At 42.4% G+C, this 27302-nt stretch overlaps 1 protein-coding gene across 2 annotated transcripts in view; it reads right to left on the reverse strand.

Moving 5' to 3' along the window:
• Positions 1-5194: 5194 nt before the first annotated feature.
• VEPH1 (ventricular zone expressed PH domain containing 1) overlaps positions 5195-27302 on the reverse strand; it is a 145639-nt gene continuing 123531 nt past the window's right edge. For both annotated transcript variants that reach the window (XM_054039306.1, XM_054039308.1), the window contains exons 13-14: positions 12282-12418; positions 5195-5991 (exon numbers count right to left, since the gene is read on the reverse strand). In XM_054039306.1, coding sequence (XP_053895281.1) covers positions 5755-5991; positions 12282-12418 — 374 coding nt within the window. In that variant the 3' untranslated portion in view covers positions 5195-5754. The remainder of the gene's footprint in view (positions 5992-12281; positions 12419-27302) is intronic.

The following is a 27302-nucleotide window of genomic DNA, read 5'->3' on the forward strand; positions in this document are numbered from 1 at the left end:
CCCACCCAATGACCTGGGACAATTGCACACCACCCCCAAGGCATCTCTAAGAGGCAATACTTCCCCTTTCGCAAGCACAGAGTCTGAGTGTAGCAAAAACTTTTAATAAAAGGAGGGAAGTAATTTAGCATTAATTTGGGAAAATACCGCAACTGGGGTTCATAAACATAAACCATGAGCAAAAGGCCCACCCCCAAGTAAGTTGGGCAGTGTCCTTTTCCCCTCAGGTTCTTAAGTCCAGCAATCCAAAAGTCTCTTTAACATGCCTGTCCCTTCTCTGCACCCCACTCACAGTTGCTGTCCTTGGCCAGTGCAGCCCCAGAGTTCAGAAGTTCATCCACAGAGTTCACCTCCCACCCTGGGTGGAAGTGGGGGGTAAGGAGGCACCTCACATGCTCCACTGCTTGGGCACTCGCTCATTGCCCCAACAGCCAATAGCCACGCCTCTCTGTGGGGCTTTGCTCTATCCCTCTCTGGCAGCCGCCCTGCTGGCCACTTGCCACACCTCTCCACCAGCCGCCATTCTTGCCATTTGCTGCGCCTCTCCACCAGCCTCCCTGCTGGCAGGGCCGGCTCTAGGCACCAGCAAAACAAGCTGGTGCTTGGGGCGGCACATTTTTAGGGGCGGCATGGCTGGCACCAGAATGCCGCCCCTAAAAATGTGCCCCGGCCGCCCTAGCTCACCTCCACTGCTCCTGCCACGGCACGCGAAACAGCTGATTCGCATGCCGCTGCTCACCCTCCCGCCCAGGCTCTCAAACCTGGGAGGGAGGGGGAGATCCTGAGCCGCCGTTTCGCGCGCCGCTGCTCCCCCTCCCTCCCAGGCTTGGGAGCCTGGGAGGGAGGGGGAGAAGCGGCGCCCGCACCGCGGCCACTCGGCATCTCCCCCCCCCCCCCCAGGCTTTCAAACCTGGGAGTGGGGGGAGACTCCGAGTGGCCGCAGCGCAGGCGCCGCTTCTCCCCCTCCCTCCCAAGTTTGAGAGCCTGGGGGGAGGAGGCAGGGCTGGGGATTTGGGGAAGGGGCGGAGTTGAGGCAGGGCCGAGGGTGGGGTAATTAAAGAAGGCCGGGGTGGCCAAAATTGTTTTTGCTTTGGGCGGCAAAAATCCTAGAGCCGGCCCTGCCTGCTGGCCACTCACCGTGCCTCTCCACCAGCTGCCCTGACAGCCACTCGCTGTGACTCTCCGCCAACTGCCCTGCTGGCCACGCCTCTCCACCAGCCTCCTGGCTGCCACTCACCAAGATGTCTTCAGAGCCCCCTACTTAACTGCTGGCGATGTGAGTGGCAGAGATACAAATGTCAGGACTGCCCGGAAATGGAATGTGGGTTAGCCAAATTTTGTGGCTGGGCAAATGGTTGTGGGAAGAAGCTGGGGCGAGGACAAAAAGCAGCCTCCAGGGCAGGGGGAGAAGGGGCCAAACCAGCCCCCACTCATGGTGGTCACTTAAGGGGGGAGGTGTGTGGCAGGGTGCTGCTAGGCACACCCCTAGAGCAGCTCCTGCCACCCCAGCCCCCAATCAGGGAGAATGGATTGGAGCTGGGTAAATAGCCAGTGCTTGCCCGGGAAATGCCCCCACCTGACAGCCTCATTAGCAGGAGCTAAAAGGATGGGAGAGTGGGGGAGGGGCAGGCTCAGAGGGAGGAAGGCACCTACTAGTCTGTTGCTGGTCAGGTTTGTGTGAGGTCAAGCCATGTAAATAGCGGGAAACTGGTGGTGGGAAATGGATACAAAATAAAGAACATGGATGTTGCACCAGCTTGGAGTGTCCCTGAGTCTTTAAGGAGCAGGGCCAAAGGGCCAAATCCTACGGGGCATGGCGTGCACCCCATTACAGACCCTAAAAGTTCCTTTCTGCCCACTGGCAAGGGGCACACCCAACACACTGTTGCCAGGATATTTAGCCAAATAGTGTCTTGTAAAGTTTCATATAAAAACTGGTGACACACTGGTCATGAATATCATTGCTTGATGTACGTATAGTTAGCATATAAAGAGTTGTGTGTGCTGGAAATGTGTTCTTGCAACATGTTTTGGAGGTAGCTGATAAACAAGCCTGCCCTAGACAAAGGAATATGGATTTACCTGTCTGCGTGGATCAAGCTAACAGGTGGATGAGAAAACAGCATGGCTTGATTTCGATCAAAGGACAATAAAAGGACATTTGCATCTAAGGTAAACAAAGTGATCAAACCAATAAAAAAAAACAAATTGACCAGCTGATGAAGCAGAGGTTTTGCATCTGCACCTTGACGGGCAAACAGCAGGAGAGAGGAACTTTGCCTAGGCTTGCTTTTCAAATAATACATTTCAAAGGTTTTCTGGACTATAAAGGGAAGAAAAGGGACTCCTTTATTATCCATCACTTAAGGGACAAAAGGGGCTAGCGCTCTTGGAATCTGTGAAAGGTGGATTCCCCACTCATGTGGGTTGAGGATGCTGAAAACTGACTCCCCCCTCAGATGAGCCACCAGGCTGGTGTGTATTCTGACTCTTTGGAGACAGCAGACTTGATAGTTTCTGTGAGTGTCCTGTGATAGGAGCTGGATACTGCAGAGGAACACACTTCCAGAAGGTTTGGGAACTGGGATTCACTGAATGTAACCTGAAAGTGAAGGTTAAGACTGGCAGAGTTTCGAGGACTTCGATGATAAGGCTGACTGACTGGTGCGTGAGGGAGCTAACACAAAATTCAAGCTCCAGTAAAGCTCTCCCTTGCTGACACAGAGGGCTAACAAATTGGCTTTTGGTTCTGGCCTCCATGAGAAAGCGTCACACACACCCAACAATAAAAAGAAATACAGAGTGTTGGTAAATTTACAAATCAAAACACCACCAGTTAACACTTATATAGCACATTATAAATTCAAGTGTTGTACAAACATTTACTAATAGGTGATAATATCAAAGGAAATACTCATCAATGAAGAGCTACGTCTATTGCTCCTGTTATGGTCACTAGGCCTGCCTGAGCCAAAGTTCTTCCATGTTTAAACTCTGTCCTTCCATGTTTAACTCTAATCGACCTCAAAAACCAAGGACAGGAATTGGAATGTGTAAACAGCCAGTTAGCAATTACGACCTTGCTCATATCAGGTACCAAACGATAATGATGAGGTTTGCATGTTTCTAGCTGGGGAAGGAGTAATAAACTAAGGGTAAACAGAACCAAATAACTGTTTAGAGGAGTGTTACTAACAAGCTAGATTTATAGCCCTAGAATGATTTAATTGCTTAAATGTATAAACATGCCTTCGGTAGAGAGGGGAGGGGGAGTAGAGGGGGGGTGGTAGAAAGGGGGAGAGAGGGGTGGCTTAGTTGTAAAATGTATAAGAGGAGAGAAACTGTTTTTGCTGGTGTGCTTGATTTGAGACTTGCCTGTCTCCTTGCATCACTTTGAGATCTCAAATAAACTTTGATTGTTTCTCCACCCCGGTATGTTTATTGACGCGAAGCACACAAGGCAACGAACCCCACTGTTGCTGTCCTTGGGCCCCTGTGCCGGCAATACTCCCACTAAATGTTTGTGCACAAAAGAGAACTTGCGCATGCAAATAGGCAGCTGTCTGCACAATTACCTGTGTTGCATATGCAAATTGTAATTTGCATATTTGTATATGTAATATAGGCAGATTTTGCAAGGCAGTTTTAGAGGTTGCTTTGCAAATCTGGCCCAGAAACCCAGGTAAATAAATGCTGTGGCAATAACATTTAGGAAACAGATACGAAGAAAAATCTAATCAAAGTCCACATTAAGAAAAATAAAATCCTCTATGTGGCTAAAATCCCTGATGAATCTCTCATTTCCTTTGCTGAGATACAGACGGCCTTCTTATCCTCAAACACATTGCAACAAGATGATGGGAAGAAAAAAATAATCATCCTGGCCTCCATAGAGAGGTTTAAGGATAAAGCAGTTGGTGTTCCAGGTTCATACTTTTATCCTCACTCCAACAACTATCAAATCACATTTCTTCCAAGATGTCAGTGGACTTAAATCCAGACAGAATAAAATGTTAAGATCTAGCTAGTTCAGAGTTGCTGATTGCCTACAACTCCAACGGAAATCAAGAGAGCTGTGAGTACTTGGTATTGCTGAAAATCAGCCTCTAGGTTCAGATCTCTATGCTAATTTCAACTTTATCACCCATTGCAAGAAAAGTCAGTAATGCAAGTATTAGACTCAATGGTGACAGCTGAAAATAGGTTTATGAAACTCACATGTAATGGTGTGTTCAGTGCTAGTTTACAGCTGCAGGTAAAGAACATAGTATCTGACTCAGAACAGGTTATGTAAAGCCTATGTCACGGAACCTCCACTATTGGTCTTTAACATGGTTGTCGAACTGGGCTTTCTAGGGATGCCAAGCTCCATGGTACACTGAAGAAGGAATTATAGTAATCCATCTCCAACACCTTCATAACTACTGGAAAGAAAATATTTCAGCTTATCCTATCTCCATGCCTTTGGGGACTATCATGAACCCAGGCCATCCTGGGTGCAACTCCATTGGCTTCAGTGACAATGCGCCAGACATAAGTTAGGCCCAATATATTTTAATCTAAATTTATTTTCCAGGTCATTGGTTTGATCCTTCAGTGCCTTACAGTTCTTCATATTCTCAATTGACACAGCACTGTGTTCATAGACTGTTTTCACCTTATCTTCAATTTTTCTCTTAGCATATTGATCTCTGACATTGAAATCACTTAAGTCCTACTTTATCATAATGGCTTGAATTGCACCCTTAGCATTTACCCATTTCGCCTCAGGCCATGCCTATGATTTGAAACCTAAACAAACTGACCAAACATTGACCTATTAGAAGCCATATAAAATAGAGGATCTGTTGCAAAGCTGAATGTACTTCTGGCTTTGTAATACCTTTGCATTTGCAAGAAACATTTGAAAATATACTATGGACCCTTTCTCTCATCAAACCAAAGACACAAATCTTTTAAAAGAATAATGATTAAAGCAGTTCAAAATGTTTCATTTGAAACTTTTTTCCCCATGAAAATGGCATTTTTGGAAATGACTGGACTTTGAAATCTCTGCAAATGTTACTGCCTGAAAGAGATTTTCTTTTGCTGCTTTTAGCAGAGGGTAAAATGAGATACCACCACCACCATCACGATATAATCACATATATACACTTCAGCCTGTATCAAGTCACCTTAAAAGGATAGGCAAAAATAGCTTGGAATGCTGGATTTTATTACATAAACCACTTTACTTTGCAGGGGTTAACATTCTAGATTAGCTGCTTACGTAACAAAGTGAGAAAAATGTAAATATACACATACTGAAAAATAGTGCTACAGGGCAGCTTTTGTGTACCAGTGTCTGTCAGATTAGTTTCTCAATATCATTTGCTACCGATATCATCTAACAATAAAATATGCTGCAAAATATAGAATTTGCTATGTAAATTCCATGTATATTCAAAAGGAGCCTCTTTCACCACATCAGCTGTAAACTAAAGTCACCGTTGGAAAGATATTCACTTTATAGCAATTAGATGAGTTGCTTTGAGCTACTTTGTTGCCAATGGTAACTGTCTACGGGCCTGATCTTGCAGCCATTACTCACTTGAGCGTTCCCTGCAGTAGCCAAAACCACTGAATCCACAGGGACTACTCCCACAAATAAGGTTTGTTTCTTATCACTTTGTTTGGTTCTGTGATAAACAGGATGAAGTATCTTTGCATTTCAAAGGCAGATGCAAAAGCTCAGTGTTAGACAGGCTGACGGTTTTACAGATACGTGGTTGCCTCTCTGCTTTCCCTTTCTTTAGCTTGTGCTACGGCTACATTGATGCACTGAAGCCACTCTTCAGCATTCTTCTCGTCTTTGGCCTTGAAAACATAGGTCTTATTGTTGGTGAAGATTTCAAAGGCCCGAGGAAGGCTGCGGTCCCTGCGCTTCTTGGCCACAACTTTTACACTCTGTACCTTACTGAGTTCAATGGGGCAGTCGTCTGGATCATCTTTCTGAAACACAGAGGTGGGGGAGGGAGCACAACGGTCAGTTCAGAGGGAAAACTTTTGTTGATCCTACAAAGTAGCTTTAGACTGTGCAACCCTTACTCACTTTGGGGAGCACTGAGGCTGGGATTTGCAAAGGACCCTAAAGGAGTTCAGTACCTAACTCCCATTGAATTTCAACAGGATTTGGGTGCCACATTCCCTTAGATAATCCTGCCTCAGTCACATAACTAATCCAATTAGGGCTACTTGTGCAAGGATTGCACAGTAACCCATGAGCTTTCCTCCCTTAGCATTGGCATATGTTACTCCCACTCTTTTGCAAAGGATTGACATCCGCCCCCAATATAGGATTGTGATTATGCCCCTTTCCAATCCCCACCCCCCAATGTTAATGGTTGTGAAAGGTGCCTGAAGGACACACAGGGAGACTGAAGTGCTCCATGAATTCATAACCCAGACAGCAACAGTGCCCACTTCCCTACACTGCCCTGTGGATGTGCCTCGTTCTGCCCTGGAGGGACCAGGAGGAGCAAAGGCTCTATGAATATTCAGTTGCTGAGCTCTCTATCCAGCCATTCGCTCTGCGGAGACTGCCAATGGTTCTTTATACATTCAGTGCACTTTGCAAACATTAATTGGTTCATCTCTCAATCATATAACTGTGAGGTTGTGTGTTGTAAATATTTTGGCAAAATGTTGGAAATAAATATCCCTAATAAGTTTATTAAGGTTGACTGTTTCCACACACTGGGAGGGGGGCAGATTTATGTGAATATGTTTTGGATTGTACAGCGCACAAAGCCCTGAATATGTTCGTTGTATACATATGAATAGGTCAATGAAATAGTAGCACCATTTTATAAGTGGGGAAAATAAGGTAGGGAGAGGTAAGTTCTCCTAACTGATGGAAAACCTGCAGGAGGCATGGAGATTCCTAGCTAGCATCCTCTCAGGGATGAGGGATTTATGAGCTCAGGGAATAGGCAGGGATTGTGGCCTTCTAACAAGGAATCAGTCCCCAACTCAAGAGATGTTGTGGTATCAGCATGGAGTGCCTGTTCCTCATCCACCCAAGCATGGCTCGCTCGGGAGCTGTGTTGCCACTGCCTGAACTTCATCCCTTCTTCTAGCCAGGTAGAGGCTGATGCACAGGGGTTAATGTTGTGATGAGCACCATTAATTCTCACTGAATGGCCAGGGGGCAGTGGCAGGCAGAATAGCTGTACCCTCAATGTAGACCCTTAAAATCAGACCAGAGGGAATCCATGGAATTTACTCAGGCACCACATTGGGACCAAAGGCTGTGGAGATGAATCATCCATTTTTCCATGGTGTCCCAGGCGATGCAAACCAGTGATAGACCTGAAACAAAACCCTGGATCTAAACACAAATGAACCTTGTGGGAGTTCAAATCCAAACTTGGATGTTCGAGCCCATATCTACCCAAACTAGCATTTGTTCTTATTATAAGCTACACATTAACACTAGATGTGACCTCAGGCTGCTAAGGAGAGTTGGCGTTTAGTACCTCAGGCAGATTTGTGTGTATGGGACCCACTGTAGTTTTCATGGACGTGGAGAGCAATGCATCTGTCCTCGGATTCTGACTTTCCTTTGCCTCCCTTTCACCCACTGGCCATATAATTGCTTGCACAGAGCAAATATTGTTAGCATGGTTAATTTTAAAGGGGAAAGGGTAGTGACAGACCTACAGGAATATCCAGGCACAGCCAGCTGGCTATTTCACAATACGTCTTCTGTGTCTGGTTTATGTTTTCAAATCTGCAGTGAGGTAAAGGGAGAACATCCACATAATACTACTCCTTGTTTAACAATTCAGGAGAAAGGGGGATGGGGTAGGATTTTAGTACTAAACCAGATACAACTACCTTCCAGTTCCAATAACTAGAATAAACACCACATACAGCTGACGTGGATATGTAAAACTGACTTAACTAGCTATCACCTATGACTGCACTGTTTAATAGTATATACTCTATTGTAAACTGATGCATAGATCACCTTGATGATCTGATCTGGGAAGGCCCATTTACTCCCTGGACATACAGGTGCAGAGGGCATGCAGGACTGGAACCCTCACTGTGTGGGGTGGTGAAAAGCCCAGCAAAAATCTTTATTTTCTCCTATTTTAAAACTTTGATTTGGAATGATTTTGTATTCAAATCTAAAAGATTTCTAAAATAAAAAAAGACAGAATAAAGTAGGGTATTGGTAGCATGTCAAATCATGTAGTTAGGCCAGTCCTCACAACCGCAGCTGTGTCTATCAGCTCATTAGCTACTTCACCAGTGCTGATGTTCATTTCTGTTTTAAAAATCTCAGGCCCAGCACTACAGTTTGATGGGTGCTATGTAGCATGCATTCTCCATGAGCAGACCATCTATGCAAACATGCATTACTAAAACTGCACCCATATCTCCAAGCAGTGGGAACTAAACCGGTGTTTTCCACAAAATGCATAGTGCTAAGTAACAAGATAAAGCTGTTCCCATCTGTTCGTTGTTCCCATTGTGGGAATAACATACAAGACAGTGTCATACGCTGCCAGATCTAGCTTTGGGACATGAGATCTCCTACCTCTTAGGGTGGACACCAATAGCACAGCCAGACTGCCCCCTCCCCAACCCTTTGGTTCATGATGCATTTCACTGAGGTTGCACCAGCTGGATTTGAGAGTCTTAACTCAGACTCTCAAAGGGGAAAGCAGTGGATGACGTGTTATTCCTTGACTTTAGCAAAGCTTTTGATACAATCTCCCACAGTATTCTTGCCAGCAAGTTAAAGAAGTAGGCGCTGGATGAATGCACTATAAGGTGGATAGAAAGCTGGCTAGATCATCGGGCTCAACAGGTAGTGATCAATGGCTCCATGTCCAGTTGGCAGCTGGTATCTAGCAGACTGCCCCAAGGGTCGGTCCTGGGGCCAGTCTTGTTCAATATCTTCATTAATGATCTGGAGGATGGCGTGGACTGCACCCTCAGCAAGTTTGCAGATGACACTAAACTGGGAGGAGTGGTAGATATGCTGGAGGGTAGGGATAGGATACAGAGGGACCTAGACAAATTAGAGGATTGGGCCAAAAGAAATCTGATGAGGTTCAACAAGGACAAGTGCAGAATCCTGCACTTAGGACGGAAGAATCCCAGGCACTGCTTAAGACTAGGGACCGAGTGGCTAGGCAGCAGTTCTGCAGAAAAGGACCTAGAGGATACATTGGATGAGAAGCTGAATATGAGTCAACAGTGTGCCCTTGGTGCCAAGAAGGCTAACGGCATTTTGGGCTGTATAAGTAGGAGCATTGCCAGCAGATCGAGGGACATGATCATTCCCCTCTACTCGGCATTGGTGAGGCCTCATCTGTTTTGGGCCCCATACTATAAGAAGGAAATGGAAAAATTGAAGAGAGTCCGGCGGAGGGCAACAAAAATGATTAGGGGGCTGGAGCACATGACTTATGAGGAGAGGCTGAGGGAACTGGGATTGTTTAGTCTCCAGAAGAGAAGAATGAGGGGGGATTTGATAGCTGCTTTCAACTACCTGAAAGGGGGTTCAAAAGAGGATGGATCTAGACTGTTCTCAGTGGTAGCAGATGACAGAACATGGAGTAATGGTCTCAAGTTGCGTTGGGGGAGGTTTAGGTTGGATATTAGGAAAACCTTTTTCACTAGGAGGGTGGTGAAGCACTGGAATGGGTTACCCAGGGAGTGGTGGAATCTCCTTCCTTAGAGGTTTTTAAGGTCAGGCTTAACAAAGCCCTGGCTGGAATGATTTAGTTGGGGATTGGTCCTGCTTTGAGCAGGGGGTTGGAATAGATGACCTCCTGAGGTCCCTTCCAACACTGATATTCTATGATTCAGACATCAGTTACGTGACGCACTCTCATGAAATTTATATATTCGATTCCTTGTAACCTCTGTCTCCCGCTCCAGCCCCACTTTCAAGTGCATGCAGTCAAATACTTTGACATTCCAAAATATCCAACTTCCCAAATATGGCCAACACTCATGCTAGTCAGCCAATTATTCTATTTGCCCATCACTGTTATAGACACCCTTGCAATCAGGGGACAACTATAAAAATCTGCAATACCCATTCTCTCTCTACAGATAGCCCTTCCAGAACTGAGTTGAGCCACACTGGTGAGGCTGTGCAGGGAAGCTTTCAATGCCATTTCTCATGCTATACCCATGCTGAGGTTAAAGACAGGCCTCGAGTCTCTAGGGATATCAGTCCAGTACCTTTGGCTAGCTCTAATTTCAGCAACCATATAAAAGTAACAGGATATAACATAAATACTTGAAAAATATGCTTGCCTGAATAACAGCTACTGTACCTTAAACCTGCCTAGTACTGTGCATCACCATTACAAACAGTTAAAACAGCTCAAAATTCTTGATTTTACCAGTTAAAAAGAAGTAAATTAATCTGTATGAAATATACAGCTGAGAAGAAACTGCCATTCAACAACCTGATCTGCCACCTTCCTCTGCCTGCCAAACAATATACATTTCTTGCATTAACAAAAGAGAGCAGCAGTAAAACAATCTTAGGGGGTTGATTTTCATCCGATAATCACATCCCATGGGAATTAGAGGCATTCTGATGTGCCTGTTGCTTTATTAGTGTAGGACATCTAATTAACTTCCATTACATCAAATAATTTTTTATAGGCCAATCAACTTGTGAGGAAGTTGACAATTATTCTGGCAAATTTAAAAAAGTAAACATCAAGCAATAGTAAAATAGACTGGTCATAAAAGTACAGATTAATTTTTCTTTAAAACCCAACCAGCACATTAGGAAATCACTAGAAGTGCAGGGAGATGTTCTTTTATGAATTAGCCCCTTTCTGATGGACTGCATTTGCCCAAGAAAGGCACAAGTGCATCACAGACACAACTTTGTACTGCCTCCATGAAAGGAAGGGGCTCAAGCAGCCATTTTAGAGTTTAGAGCGCTTGATTTTGTTTATAGATGGTAATAAAAGCTCTTTAGAAGCAAAATTAAGCTTTAGGGTCAAAATTTCAGCCAGGTTCTGATAAGAGGCTTCCGTTATCTTGGAACCTCTCTGGAAACAAAAAAGACCATTTTGCAAAGTATTTGGTAATGCCAATTGCTAAGGGATGAAGAAAGTAATTTTCCACTCAGAGTGTCTAATAAATCAGAAGCACTGACATTAATTTTGCAGTATTAGATACACTGGGCCAAATTTGTCTCTCACTTCTTCTGGTATAAATCCACTGAAATTTCAGAATAGATACTCTGTATTTATACACTGGGACAAGTGAGAATTTAGCCCTTTATTGGGAGAAACAGAGAACTCTTGCATTAGTATCCCACTTTCAGCAATACTTTGTATTTCCTTTCTGGTGATGATTAGAATGCTATGATGTCAGTATGGATTATTCAGTTAAACAAGAGAAGTAGCTCAAGATTTTTTTTTTTTTTTTAAAGACAATAGTGATTTTGTTTTGAATACCCAGCTTGAAATATCTTGGAGGGCCCTGATTTTCAGAAAGCGCTGAGCACCTGTCCTCTGAAAATCAAACCCCTTTAAAGTCTGTCAAGTTTGGCACCCAAAATCACTGATCACTTTTGAGAATCTAAGATGGAATTAATACTTTCCTTGCGGTTGTACTCCAGGCTTTTTGCAAACGGTTGCTTTTTTACCTGTGCAGAATTCAGTTTCACTGTTGCTTATCCATACATTTACTTGAACAACAAAATTAAGAATTGCTAACCAGGACTGAAAGGCATTTAGGCATTTTTATTTTTCAACTCAGTGCAATTTCTTAGTGGATTAGTGACAGAATAGCCTGGTACTAAATTAAACCTTCACTTTGGAGGCTCTCTTAGTCATAGGTCACCAACTAAGGGAATCTGAAAAGATTTTAAGAGCTGGTGGGCACAATCTACCTGTGTTACAGGTAGCCAATGGAAGTTGTATCTTTTTATCTGAGAGCAGAACTGGACCCTAAGTATGCAGGGTGGGAGTTTCAAAAGTGCTCAGCCTTTGCCTAACTGTTGCCACTGACTTCAAAAAGAAGAGCATCAGGCAAAAGCCGAGGGCCTTTGAAAATCCCACCCTTTGTCTCCACAGGAAGAGGCATAAACCCTCCTACAGCATACACAAGCTTAGCCAACAAACTATTGGCCGAAATTAGCTATGTAGTGTGAGGGGAATATGGAATAATCATAGTCTTGAAAAGCCCAAGGGAGAGGGTAATGCTGGGGAGGGAAATGAGCAAACCAAAGTGATGTTCTAACTTACAGATTTTCCTTTGCGAAACAGAAGCTGATTGCCAGCGAGAGTGAAATAGCGAGTTTTCCATCTTTTGATAAACTTCCATCTAACTTGCTTTTCTTTCAGCTTGCCTTCAATCAGAGGTTGTCCATCTTGATTTACAACTAGTGAGGAAAAATATAATGAGGACGTTATTCATTTCCTCTCTCTTATCTCAGAAGGAAGCACAATTTTTCCTCCAAACCAAAAATCAGTTTTGCAATGTTGCTGTATAAACCACAAGACCACATTTCCCTTCTGCCTCAAAATATTCAGCCATGATTGAAGAAAGGTGTTGTAGTCCCCTACTCATGAAGGATCCATTTTGTATAGTAGGTCTCATAGAGTGGACGATCTATACAGTTCCCTCTCCCCTTCATTTTTTCTTCTCCTAACTCTTACTACTGCATAGTCATCCCCCCTACTTCCTATTTCTACCCAACTTATTATCCAACCTCACAATATATTCATAATCTTGTACAACGAAGCATACGTTTAACAGAATAACCAACAAATAATCCACCAAGACGCACCCAGAATGTCAAAAGCAAACTCATAACCCTGTATGATTGATCTTTGCCCTCTTCTCCCCCAAATGACACCTATGCTCTGTTTTCTCCTATTCAACGCTGTCATCGTATCACCAACAGTATTTAACTCCCCTACAAATTACATCTTCACATAACATGTATTTAAAAGATCAGTTTAAAAATGCTTGGAGTCTGAAGTGAGAAATGCTACCTGCACTGGCCCAATCACGCCTTATGAAAAGTCCCATGGAATCTGATAGAGGATAACAACTTTCTAGGTTTATATTCCCGCTATAGAATTCTATAGGATGAATTGAAAACCCACACAAAGGATAACATTCACTATTAAATTCAAATCATTTTTATTTTTTAGAGTCATTTCCACAGAGCCAATTAAAGGCCAGGACTAGGATTTTCAAAGGGACCTAAGGGAGTTAGCTTTGTAGTAGACTATGATTATTCCATATTCCCCTCTCACTACATAACTCCCCATTGGAAGTTAGCTCCTATCTTCCTTAGGTCCCTTAGAAAATCCCAATCCAAAAATAAGATATTAGGCACAATCCTGGTGAAAGGGTGGTACATGAGCTACACCTGGCAGGAGTGACTCAGACACACCCGAATCACAGTTACTTCCCTGCTGTCTTCTTGCTTTGCGGGGAAGAGTTTGGGGAAAGAGTTGTTTGCTACTCACTTCCTCTACTGCTTATGTAGTTCAAGTCACAGCCTAGCTCTACATTTTTAAGAGAACCCTATTGGTTTAATCATCATTAACTTCTTTAGGTCCTTCCATAAGGGAGGCCGCAAAGTTATTTAATATTAACATAAAATGCTGTGAAAAATAATCCTCACACTTCGGACAAACCAAGAATTACCTAGGTCCTGCTCCTACTTATGTGCAGCCAAATCTCACAGCACCAATGTTGGTAATGTGATATTTTTTATCACTTACATCTGCCTAAAATAATACAATTATTCCAATGCCTGGAACACAACTGCTGGAGCAATGCAACACAAGACAGACCCGGGACATCCAATGTTGACCTTTCTCCCTCAATAACCGTTTGGCACTTAACTACTTCCAACCCCACTGCTAAGTGTGGACTTATGATTTCATGACCAAGGATTTAGAGTTTCAGAAAGGTGGTTTGTATAGATTTTTTAAAAAAACCAGACACATTCTCACCTCTCAAATGGAACTCATTAAGGGGAAGTAAATAAAGCTGGATATTAAGGTAGAGCGTGTGAAGTCTTTTTAATAGATGCATAGATTTTAAGGCCAGAGAGGAGCAGTATAATCACCTGCCCAAGCTTATTTTTATATTCTATATAAATATAGCATTATATGAGTAAAGTGCCATAATGCTTCCAGGAATGATAGACAGAATGTATATTCAATAAAAAGAGGGGTGCCGTTGGCTGCTCCATCTTCAGCTCAGCTGTTTTCCAGACCAGTGCATCCTCTATATTGAACATGGTGTGCACAAAAGGCTACTTGTTATGGTTGTCAATCCAGATTACTTTTAAGGGAAACAACCAAAGAAAGAAAAAGAACATACTGTATATACTCGTTCATAAGCCAAACATTTTTGGTAAAAAAGTGATGCATCGAAGAGCGGGGCTTGGCTTATAAACGGGTCTACACCAAAATTTGATGATTTTAAATTCTATGGAATCATTGAATATCTAATCCATTGTCATTTTGTTTACCTGGAGCGTCTGAACGCATGGAGCCCCTCGGCTCCCTGTAGCCACGGTTCGCTGTTCCCAGCCAATGGGAGCTGTGGGAAGTGGCGCGCCACTTCCCGCAGCTTCTATTGGCTGGGAACGGCAAACCACAGACACTGGGAGCTGAGGGGCTCCATGCCTGCAGATGCTCCAAGTAAACAAAACGTCCCGACCTGCCAGCAGCTTACCTTGATGGGCCGGGAGCAAAAGTTTTCCAACCCCTGAAATATAGGGTCAGCTTATGAAAGTGTCATACAGTTTTTGCTATTTTTACCTAACCATCTTGGGGGGTTGGCTTATAAACGAACGGGCTAATGAACGAGTATATATGGTATATAAAGTTTCTAGTGAGGGAAATATATGTTTCCTCTCCATCACAATGGTTTCATTATCTATTTTTTAAAAATCACTTTGATGATTTAAAGCGCGGCATAGGTGTTAAAGATTATTATTTGCTTCAAAATGCCTCAGATTCTCATTTATAAATGTGCTTATATTTATAAGGCCATGTATATCCTTCACCCTCTGCCCACAATGTCCATAGAGGTTATATGTCCATTGACTGTAACAGGCTGAATATCAGTGGGAGATGTGCAGGATTTGACATGGCTTTCAGACAGTAGACACACAAAGAGGAACGTTCTAACACAAAAACCAAATGAATGAATGAACAATCCACCCCGACTTAAAAAACAGCTAGCCCGGGTTTTATAATGAGTTACTGCTTGCCATTCTAAAGCACACCTAGCTACATTATGACTCTAGGCACAGCCCTGAGCGAAGGGTGGTGTTTCAACAGCATCATCTCAGGAACAGCCCCAGTAGGGCCTGTGCATCACAGGCACACCTCAGAGTCACAGTTCCTTCCCTGATGCCACCCTTGCTCAGGGTAGAGGAGGGGGAAACGGCAATAATTTGCTGCTGTCTTATACCAGTGGCAAATTATGACTGCCGCTCTGCCACACTGGTTTCGCTGACCACTGGCCAGTGTTTATGGAGAAAAAGATAATGTTCAACCCATTCCTCACCCCTTCCTGCCCACCTACTCCAGGATGTGGGGGGCGAAGGGGGAAAGAGTCAGTGGGTGTAGGGTCCCTTTTTACTTGTGTGTATAAGGACCCATTGTCTAGGTAGCCCATGTTGGTGTGTCAGGGGAGTTCTTACTCCCCTACGCTCCCTTGCATGGATGCATAGTCAGAGTCACCATCTAGCCCACGGAAAATAGACATGGCAACTCTGAGGACATCCTTTGGAGTTTCTGAGAAGGCATAACTCTATATCTATACAACTCTATTTACTACTCACTGTCTGGTTCCTGAAAGACAAATAAAACGTTAAAAATGTTATTCTTTAGAATTAGCCCAAGAATGGATATTTTTCTCCAGCACTGCTAATGTTGTCTGAGGGGGTTCCCTCCCCTTGCACTCCAGCTGCTGTGCGGTGGGGTTTTCTTGTTGTATTATTGTAATTGCTTTATGAAAGGCTCTAAAGGAAGTGAATAGCAAACAACTATTTCCCCAAACTCTTCCTCCACAAAGCAAGATACAGCTGTGCTTTTAAGCTGTACATAGATATGGATTATATGCACACTCTATATAGTGTGTGAATGTATGAATAAAAACCTTCTACCTTCTTTTTAAACCTTGTACATTCTCAGTTTAAACTGACAAGATAAATGTTAGGCTTCCTTTCATCAGTGAAAAAAAAAAGATCCATTCCAGATTATCCTATTTAGTAAATAATGAGGCAAAGTATTTTAGGACACAAATAACAAAAATCTGGGTGCCAAATTTCTACTCACGCATGAAGAGCTAACTGTATGTCTCTGTGGTTAAAACTGTTTCTTTCTCATTGCTCACCCCAATGCTCCACATTCCTCAACTATACTTTGCATCTCTTTGTGTCAGGTCATGTTATGTTGAATTCTTTCATGTCATATTTGATGTGTTGTGAGACACGACCTGACACAAGACAAAGTGAAACAAAAAGCCTTTCCTCCCCGCTGCATAACCTTGTCATTGCAAATATATGTAAATGTTTATGCAGAAAAACTTTGTTTGCCTCTGCACTCAGGTCATCTGAAGTTCTCTAGATTAATGGTGTCACATTTTTTATTTTACACCTTTGTAATAGCCCTTAACTTTATTACAGATGCACACACGCACTCACTTTTGTACTACAGATCTCTTGAGAGATAATGAAAAAGTGAGCTATTACTCCTAATTTTTCATAGAACTAAATGCATTTTAGCAGCTGAGAGAAATAAATGCAGCCCAACCGTGACTTACATGAACTCAGCTGTCATTTGCTTGGGTACAGCTATAAAACTGCAGTACTTTCAGGAGATTGGCTTTTACCAGTGTGGGTAATTGTGGAAAGAATCTGCAGTTTGTGCGTGGAATCCAATACAAGGTGGGATGGGATCAAGGAGATGCATAATATTATCAAGAGTTGATGTGATTAAAGCCAGGGGTGGCGAGATCTTTACAATATGTAGGCATAGTGGGTTGTTGCAAATGGGCAGCTCTGAACGGTTTTTCCTATATATCTTCCCTGCTTTTCATCTCACTGATGCTAGCTGCTTTCAGCCTTCCCTCCGCTTTCATGTTCACTTTCCATCCACATGCAGTTCAGTTTTACTGGCCTGAACATTCACGAAAGCAATGTCAGATCTGCAGATGTAAATACTGGTGGAAACTGAATTTTAAATGCACAGGTCTGAGTTTTTGCTGTAAGAGAACATGCACACTCCTTCACCAAACATATTTGTAAAGACTGGTGTGGACACTGGCCACACATTTGATCCAGGCTCCAAATGTTTGTTTTTTACCCTGAGGATCACTAAATCCATATTCACCCTTACAAACTTGCTAAGTTTGATGAGTTAATTAGATATTAATTAACTCAAGGTAAAAACTTCTAGGGAAATGAAGGAACATCCATGCGACTCATCTGACCAATCACAACTAGCCACCCCTTAAATAGTGAGGCAAGAACTGCCCATGTTCACATTTTTCAAACTCTGTATACAAATATTGTCAAAGACTGCGGAGTAAATACATCGGCGTAAATCATGATCCACTCCTGGATGTTCCCGGAGCAGGGAAAGGTTGTATTTGTCACATAAATCATCCATTGCAAATGATTTGTTCACCTGGAACCCTTCAAATTCTGATGGCACTCTCTCTTTCTTCAGAGCCAGACAGTATGGGCATTTCAGCCTGAGTCTGTGGCTCAGATGAGAACTAGTTCATTGAAGCTGGATCTGGTGATACTGGTTGGGTGGGGGAAAACAACCAGAGGACACAGCAAAGACTACGGGCCTGACTCTGTAGTCCATGAAGTCTGCTTTATGCCCATGTCCCCTTGATGTGCCTGGCGGAAGATTTGTGTGACACGCGGGAATCTTCCCATGGCTTAGGGCAATGGTGCCTGCTCCTTCCCAACCCTTCCTCCTGGCTCCCAGCATAGGAGACGTGGCCAGAGGAAAGGGCCATGCACTCTCAGTTTCTCCTTGATACCCAGATAACAGCAATAGACATGAGTGCTTTTTCATCTTTGCTTGGCAAGGAGGTTATGACTTTTCTTCTTGAACCCACCATCATTATCTATATCCTGGTCATCCAGAATGGATTAATACAAGGCTACCCTTGGAAATGTCATCCAGTCCAGAACGTGACTGTCTACTACCTTACCAGTGGTTCCAGCTAGGCACATGCTGCACCCATGCTCCATTGACTGCACTGGGTTCCACCTGGTGTCTGGGTGACATTCAAAGTGCTAGTTTTGAGCTATAAATCTCTTTATGGCTTGAGCCCTACATATTTTAGAGCCCTGAATATCATCTCTCTCTTTATACTACAAACCAGCAGTTGAGATTAGCTGGGATGTTCAAGATGACAATCCTTAGATTTATTCCTCTTTAGGGGCTGACAGGAAAGATGGTTTTGTGGTAAAGGCACTGGATTGGAACCAGGAGAGCGAAGTTCAATCTTCCCTCGACCACAGACATCCTGTGTCTTCGGGAAAGTTACTTAATCTGTCAGTGCCTTATCTGTTATTTTCCCCAATTTTTGTCTGTTTTGTCTATTTTGGCTGTCTATGTTCAGTACCAAGCACAATGGGTCCCCGATCTTAGCTGAGGTCTCCCAGAACTACTATCCCTTGAATTTACTTCCCCTGGGATTCAAGAGGACATTAGTTTACCATTAGGCTATGTTGCAAAACCTGTCTATTCTTTCAGGCTTTTCCAGAGGAGACAGGTTGGGGTTGAGGAGGTACTGAGAGGAGATGGGGAGTTTTTAATTACTGTTAGTAGACATCAGTTCTTCTGGTTAATATGTTTTTGTGGTTTATCGGTTTTTGTACAACTAGGTGAACTTTTCTAAATTGCAGGGTCACCTTGCCCCATCTCGTTTCTGGCTAGCTGCTGCCTCAGTTTCCCCTCAGTTCCAGGGGCTGATAGCCTGCCCGCACATTCCACCACAGGTAGGCTGCTGGCCTGTGCCTCTCGAACCCAGGAAGGACTCAGTGCCGTGCTCAGAGTCTGCATCGGGCCCAGTTTTATTCTCCAAATGTAAAATCTAGCAAAACATCAAACACAAAAACAGCTCCTCTACCCACCTTGGGCTACAGCTCCCAGAGGCTTTTCCCCTTTGCCTCTCTGTCCCTCCCAATTCAGGGTTCACTGCAGGAGCCAGTCTCCCTCCTTCCAACTGAGCTTTCTCAGCTCTTTATAGAAAACACTTAATCCCTTCCCAGCTGATAAAAGTACAGGGCCGGCAGGCCTGCAAGCTCCCTGGCCCTTGAAAAGGTAGGGTAGCCAGCAACATGATAAAATAAAGGAATATGTCATTGCCATTGATGTCTCATCATAGGCATTTTGTTGTAGACAACTTTTGACCCCATATTTACATGTGTAGTTAACCTTCTAGATTGTGATTATATCATTTTGAGACACACAAACTGCTGTGTTATGTTTTGCTGGAGGATAGTGTGTCCCCATTAGAACGTGAAGTTTGGTGTCTAGAAAAGAATAATATCCATGGCATGCTTAATAATGGGGGAAGAGAGGATACCTGACAAGACAAGATGTCAGAAATGCTATGATGAAGTGTCCACATTGAAAAACACATGGCACAATGATATGGATCAGAAACTTAACTGCAGCATCAAGTAGCCAAGTTTAGTGGATGAGTATTAAATAAAAAGGGAAGAAAGGAAAACAAATTGTTTCTATAGTTATATAGTTAATAGAGTGTCATACAGCTACACAATGATTTACAGAGCACAATGAGCACAGTATAAATACCTAGCCACATTGATAGATTTTCAGAGGCTCTTACAAACCTGCCCACTCCTGATCCCATTCAGCTCAATGGTAGTTCTGATATTGATTTCAGTGGTAGCAGGGACAGGTCCTAACTCAAACTCAGGGTATGTCTACAGGAGAGCCGCTATTGTGCCACAGCTACAGTTTTACATCTGTGCCACTGTAGTGTTGACGCTTCCTGCATTGACAGAAGGGGTTTTCTTGTCAATGCAGTTAATCCACCTCTCTGAGAGGCAATAGCTAAGTCGACAGAAGAATTCTTCCATTGACCTAGCCATGTCTACACTGCAAGTTAGGTTGACCTAACTATGGTACTCTGGGTGCAAAGTTTTTCACAGCCCTGAGCAACATAGTTAGGTCAATCTAATTTTTAAGTGTAGACCAGTACTAAGAGGACACAAAGGGCAATAAATTCAGGCACAAGATGATGATGTTGGTGAGATCAACAGTAGATAGACAGGTTTCAAAGCAGCAGCCGTGTTAGTCTGTATCCGCAAAAAGAACAGGAGTACTTGTGGCTAACAAGTACTTAGAGACTAACAAATTTATTTACGCTGAAATAAATTTGTTATTCTCTAAGGTGCCACAAGTACTCCTTGTCTTTTTAGTAGGTAGACAGTTGATATGCAGTTTCAGACCAAAGTGGATATTTATGGGTAAATTATAAAGTCTCTCAATAGCAGGTTTACACTGGAAATGAAGATACATCTTCAAGAATGTGGTAGTTGGAACCAATCCTACAATCACAGTCCTCATATGCATCTAGAGACAAATCCATTGGCTACACAAATGCCAGTTTCAGCAGACACCATAATGAAGTAGATGCCAGTATGTCTGAGGCCCTGATTAAAAGAGGGGAATTCATAAAGGATAACAATGAAGCATTATTCCAAATATTTTTAAAGTCCTTTCTCTTATTTTCTTAGCAATTAAGTTTCCTAAATATCTATAGGACATAAGGACCTTTCTCATAACCCGCTTGTTGCTACAGTTTGTTCACTTAATGAACTAAATCTCCTTTTTATGATGTCACAGTCACTTTAGAGCCAAATCCTGAAGTCCTAATTTTGTTTTTACTCAGTGTTTACTCCAGCAGAATGCCCAATGAATGTCTAAATCTCCTTTTGTTTACACTGGTGCAAATCAGGACTGACTGTTGAAGTCCATGGAATGACACCAATGGTGCAAGGGAGCTCAGATTGAGTACATACTCTACAGTGTAAAAACTTCAGGACTTGACCCATCAGTAGCAGAATTTATTTAGTTGATCCAAGAGAAGGTTAATAAGCAACTTGATCACATTCTACGCACACCTATGTGAGGAAGTGATTTCTGATAGTAGATGACTTACTCTGGCAGAAGAAAGCATAACAAGATCCAGTGGTTGGAAGCTGAAGCTAGACAAATTCAGACTAGAAATAAGGCACAATGAGGGTAATTGACCATTGGAACAACTTGGTTAGACATGTGGTGGATTATCCATCACTTGAACCCTTTAAATCAGGACTGGTTTCTTTATAAAATATGCTATAGCTCAAACAGAAGTCAAGGGCTTGATGCAGAAATTATGGGGTGAGGGTGTATCGCCTGTGTTATGCAGGAGATTGGACCAGATGATCATTATTCTTCTGGCCCTTTTGGCCCTAAAATCTATATTTATGGTAATATCTAGGGCAGGGGTCGGCAACCTTTCAGTAGTGGTGTGCCGAGTCTTCATTTATTCACTCTAATTTAAGGTTTTGCGTGCCAGTAACATTTTAATGTTTTTAGAAGGTCTCTTTCTATAGGTCTATAATATATAACTAAACTATTGTTGTATGTAAAGTAAATAAGGTTTTTAAAATGTTTAAGAAGCTTCATTTAAAATTAAATTAAAATGCAGAGCCCCCCGGACTGGTGGCCAGGATCCGGGCAGTGTGAGTGCCAGTGAAAATCAGCTCGCGTGCCGTGTTTGGCACGCGTGCCATAGGTTGCCTACCCCTGATCTAGGGTGACCAGATGTCCCATTTTTATAGGGACAATCCTGTTTTTTTGGAACTTTTTCTTATATAGGCACCTATTACCCTACCCCCCCGTCCCGTTTTTTCACAGTTGCTATCTGGTCACCCTAGTAATATCATGATGTGAACGGTTTAATATATGTGACCTTTTGTTCTAAAACCTAGTGTTTACACACAATGGATTCAAGATACTTAAATATTTAAACATTTACTGAAAAAAATTTCACAGCCTCTGACTCTGGAAAGCCCACAACAATGCTGAAAATGTTTCCCAAACCCAGATGGAAAATTATTTTGCCTAGAACATCAGTTGCCTCCAAAGGACCTGAATATTATAGAGAACTTTTCCAAGTCAATTTAAGCCTGACTGCTATTCCTGAATGTACCTCCACCAGAATTCCTTCCCTTCCCCCATCCAGTAATTGCATTAAACATCTTTTGCGTTACAGAACTGCAGTTCATTGCGCTTTCAGTAGTTTTGGGGACTGAGTGAAAATAATGAATATCAAGATTAATATATAGAGAATATATATAGCAATCAAATGAGATAAAAACAAAATAATAAAACTCAAATTTTGTAACAGTAAAATATGAAGATGCTTACAAAATTCTACCCCATCATGACCAATAATAAACTCCACTAAACTTAAAAGAGTGCTCTGGAATGTGTTGGTGGTAAGTGGAAGAAGATAACTGCAGCTAACCCATGGGAATATGTATTCACATTCTATCATTGCTCATGCTTTTGTTGAAAACCTGGAAAAGACACATTTCTGAATGCCACTTTCTATAGCTTTCAGACAAGCATTATAGCTTGGCTATTTCAATGTTTAGATAATCTTCACTGCTAGCTAAAGATAAATGCATTCAAGAGAGTTAATAGGCTGAGTGAATTGCTTTTTTGAGAGAAATTGATAAAATGCCCCAGTTTTACCCGAATCATTGCCCATGGGCACTGTGTCTCTTTTGAAGCCCACAGGGATTACTACAATTTCTTTGTAAGCTTCCAGAATCTGGAATGTACTTCAATTCCCTCCTAGGCTATCAAGTGGTTTTTACTGAATGTTTTTTTGTGCAAGATCTTGAGAAGCCAACTGTTAATACAGAGGGTTATGTTGAAACTGGGCTGTTAAGAGCCAGCTTTTTGTAAGAACAGGCATATACTGTATTTACTCACACTTTAATGACTCATAATTGGGGCTGTACAAACACATTTCAAAGAATTTAACTTTGTTTTTTCAGTTATGAGACCAACTGGACACTGAACATTGAAACAAACACAGATTTTTGCTGTGAATTTCAGGACTGTGGGAATCCTCCTCCCCCTGGCAGAGGGGGAAATTGTAGGGACAGTTTATGATTATTTAATAGCACCCATGCAAAAGCTTGGTTGCCTAATGAAAGCTTTCCAGTGAAAAGAATGCATGTGAAATATACAAACTTACTCAGATATTCACCACTTGGGGCCATCCTCCATGTTGCCTAAGAACTGTTGTGCCTCTCCTCATAATCTTACTATCAAAGATTATAAGGCTTCTAAAAACCACGTTGGCTGCCTCTGAAGAGTGTCACTGATCTGGTGGCCTAAGACAGGATCCAGGCGTAAAGGCATAATCCTTTTTAAATCTTGAGGATAAGCAGCATCTTGCAAAATGGTATCCAATGTAGAACATAGAAAAATTGTAGCAAAACCCAATATTAATACTAAAAAAGGTATGTAAGTTACAATAAACTTGCCATTGAACTCAGAGAAGGCCAGTTCCAGACTAATATAATTACTTTTGGGAAGAAGGTAGGGTTGTGAATATTAGGAGACCATCCTACGGGGCCTCATCCAAAACAACAAGAAGTCCAGGGAAGACTCCCTTAACTTCCACAGACCTTGGACCAGGCCCACGGAAGCTCCAATAGCTCTTTGACTGTGTTTTTTTGGACAATGGCGTGGCATGGTATGAAAGCCTCAGTGACATAGATGACCATGTTATGCACATGGGACAAGTCACAGGTTGGGCAGCACATCCCAAATGAGTGCCCTTTACACCACACCACATCATTTCTTCTGTATAGGCTGCATATTTTACAGAAAATATATTTTAAAAACTTTAAAGAGGGTGAGGTTTTTTTTTTAAAATTGTTACTTCTTTATATCCTTCCTTGTAAAACCAAGCTCCTCTAGCACCATGAATTCAATGGTACAGGTCTCAGAGGCAGAGCAAAATTATAGTTACTACATTTTATAAGCCTCTAGAATTCTTAACGTAGCTTTTCCATAAAACATATCTCCATTTAAATTTCAATATCTTGTGATCTACCAGAGCTATAAACCAAGGGCTAAATTCTCAAGCCTTCCTGGAGCCGGGGTGGTGGGTGGTGGTGAGAAGGTATTCAAGTCAGTTATCGCTCCTGGATCTAGGGCTGGCTGGCCTGCATGGAAGTGAGCAGCCGAGGATGGCTCTAACTCATACAAGCGGCATAAGGTTCCTACGGAACCACAAACAAGTGGACCATAGACATAGCAGAGCTACCACATTGCCTCATCTGTTCTGCCATATCCCCTTCCTGACCACCTCATACGCCTAAGCCAGGCAGAGGTGGGTGTGGCATGGGGTATGCGGTGGTCGGGAAGGGGATATGGCAGAACAGATGAGGCAATGTGGCAGCAATGGAGCAAAACAAGGGGGTAAATCTAGACTTAATGATGCTGTTGACATTTAATCATAGTCTGTAAATCAAGGAAAGGAAAGGTTACGACGACTGGAAAAATACACAATGCTACTTCTCTCTGCCAGTACAACACAGTGTGATCTCAGAGCCCATGGAAATCAATGAGAGTCTTTCCATTGCTTGTATGTGCTTTGATCAAGTCTTTAGTGAAGGTAGATGCTGCTGAAATAAAGCCTGATAAGACCTGAGATGTGAAATGCCCTCTGGGAAATGCAGCCCTAAAGTATTTGGTATTTGAATGCATTTACAACTGGTTCCAATGGAGATGGCCAATAGAGTTGTTGGGTTTCTCAACGAGATCTTCAAAAAATAGAGGGGATAGTTGGAGAGGATATCAGAGGGTCAACTGGAGTCTCACAAGCAGAAAGGAGACATGGGAGGGATTGAGAGCTGGAAGACTTTTATATAGTCTTGAAAAGGTAGGGGAAGGAACCTCTGAAAGTTCAGGTAAAGAATCAAGCATTTGGAGGCTAATCAAAAGTGGGTGATCTTCCAAACCTTTGGATGTTCACATACTGCTACCTACAGAGCCAGAACCAGAACACAGCAAACAACAATGGAAAATATGACACTAAACAATTAATTAAAGCACAGATCAGCATGTAAAAGAGCTGCAACATATTTGCCTCTATGTGGAATAGAAAGATTAGAACCTCCATGGTAACATTCCATGTGAAGGGCCAGTTAGGCAGGCAGAACTGTTTGGTCTCAATGCATGGATGAGACAATGGTTTTCGGAGGAGGGATTTAGGTTTATTAAGAACTGGGGAACCTTTTGGGAAAGGAGGTGGCTATACAGGAAGGATGGGCTCCACCTAAACCAAAATGGAACCAGATTGCTGGCACATAAAATTAAAAAGGTTGTAGAGAGTTTTTAAACTAAGGGCTTGGGGTAAGCTGACAGATGTGGAGGAGCACACTGTTTGACAGAGACATGCCATGGCGGGGGCGGGGGGGGGGAATTTATTAAAGGAGATACTCTACATCCTACTAAAAAGGAGAGGATAGAAGTTGATAAAATATAGATAAGACCTGAAGAGAAACAGTCATACAAAAAAAGTCCCATCTATTACATCACATTAAGGCAGACAACTAAACATTGACAAATTTTATAAGTGCTTGTATACAAATGCAAGAAGTTTAAATACTAAGATGGGTGAACTTGAGTGCCTGGTATTAAATGACGATATTGATATAATAGGTATCACAGAAACTTGGTGGAATGATAATAATCAATGGCACATGGTAACACCAGGGTCCAAAATATAGAGGAATGACAGAGAAAGTTGTGCTGGTGGGAGAGTGGGAATATATGTGAAAGAAAGCATAAAGTCAAATATTGTATGAATCAAACCGTACCATAGAATTGCTAATGTAACACTGATTTTTTTTAAAAGGCTCCAGAGGCAATCCTGGCAATTACAGGTTCATAAGCCTAACTTCAGTACCAGACAAATTGGTTGAAATTATAGTAAAGAACAGAATTATCAGACACATAGATGAACATAATATGTTGGAGAAGAGTCAACATGGCTTTTATGAAGGGAAATCATGCCTCACCAATCTGTTAGAATTTTAAGAGGGTCAGCAAACACGTGGACAAGGGTGATGCACTTGACATAATGTATTTGGACTTTCAGAATGGCATTGACACAGTCCCTCACCAAAGGCTCTCAAACAAAGTAGGCAGTAATGGGATAAGAGGGAAGGTCCTCGCATAGATATGTAACTGGTTAAAAGACAGGAAACAAAGGGTAGGAATAAACAAACAGTTTTCAGAATGGAGAGAGGTAAATAGCAGTGTCCCCCAGGGATCTATAATGCAACTGGTGCTGTTCAGCATATTCATAAATGGAAAAGGGGGGAAACAGGTGGCAAAGTTTGCACACTATACTAAATTATTCAAGATAGTTAAGTCCAGAGCAGATTGTGAAGAGTTACAAAGGGATTTCACAGAACTGGGTGACTCGACAACAAAATAGATGAAATTCAGTTGATAAATGCAAAGCAATGCACACTGGAAAACATAATCCCAACTATACATACAAAACGATGAGGTCTAAATTAGCTGTTATCACTCAGGAAAGCTGTTATCACTTGGAGTCACTGTGGAGAGTTCTCTGAAAACATCTGCTCAATTTGCAGCAGCAGTCAAAAAAACGTAACAGAATGTTAGAAACCATTAGGAAAGTGATAGATAATAAAACAGAAAATATCATAATGCCACTACATAAACCCATGATATGCCAACATCTTAAATACTGCATGCAGTTTTGGTTGCCTCATCTCAAAAAAGATATATTAGAACTGGAAAAAAGTACAGAGAAGGGCAACAAAAAGGATCAGGGGTATAGAATGGCTCTCTCATGAGGAGGGACTAAGAAGACTGGCACTGTTCACCTTAGAGAAGAGATGACTAAAGGGGGAGATGATAGAGGTCAATAAAATCATGACTGGTGTGGAGAAAGTAACAAGGAAACGTTATTTACCCTTTCACATAACACACGAACCAGGGGTCACCCAATGAATTTAATAGCAATGCACAGTCAACCAGTGGAACCCATCAGGGGATGCTGTGAAGTCCAAAAGTGTATCTGGGTTAAAAAAAGAATTAGATAAATCCATGAAGGATAGATCCGTCAATGGCCATTAGCCAAGATGGTCAGGGACGCAACTCCATGCTCTGGATGTCCCT

Source organism: Malaclemys terrapin, chromosome 9 (assembly GCF_027887155.1).
Source record: "Malaclemys terrapin pileata isolate rMalTer1 chromosome 9, rMalTer1.hap1, whole genome shotgun sequence".
Lineage (NCBI taxonomy): Eukaryota > Metazoa > Chordata > Testudines > Emydidae > Malaclemys > Malaclemys terrapin.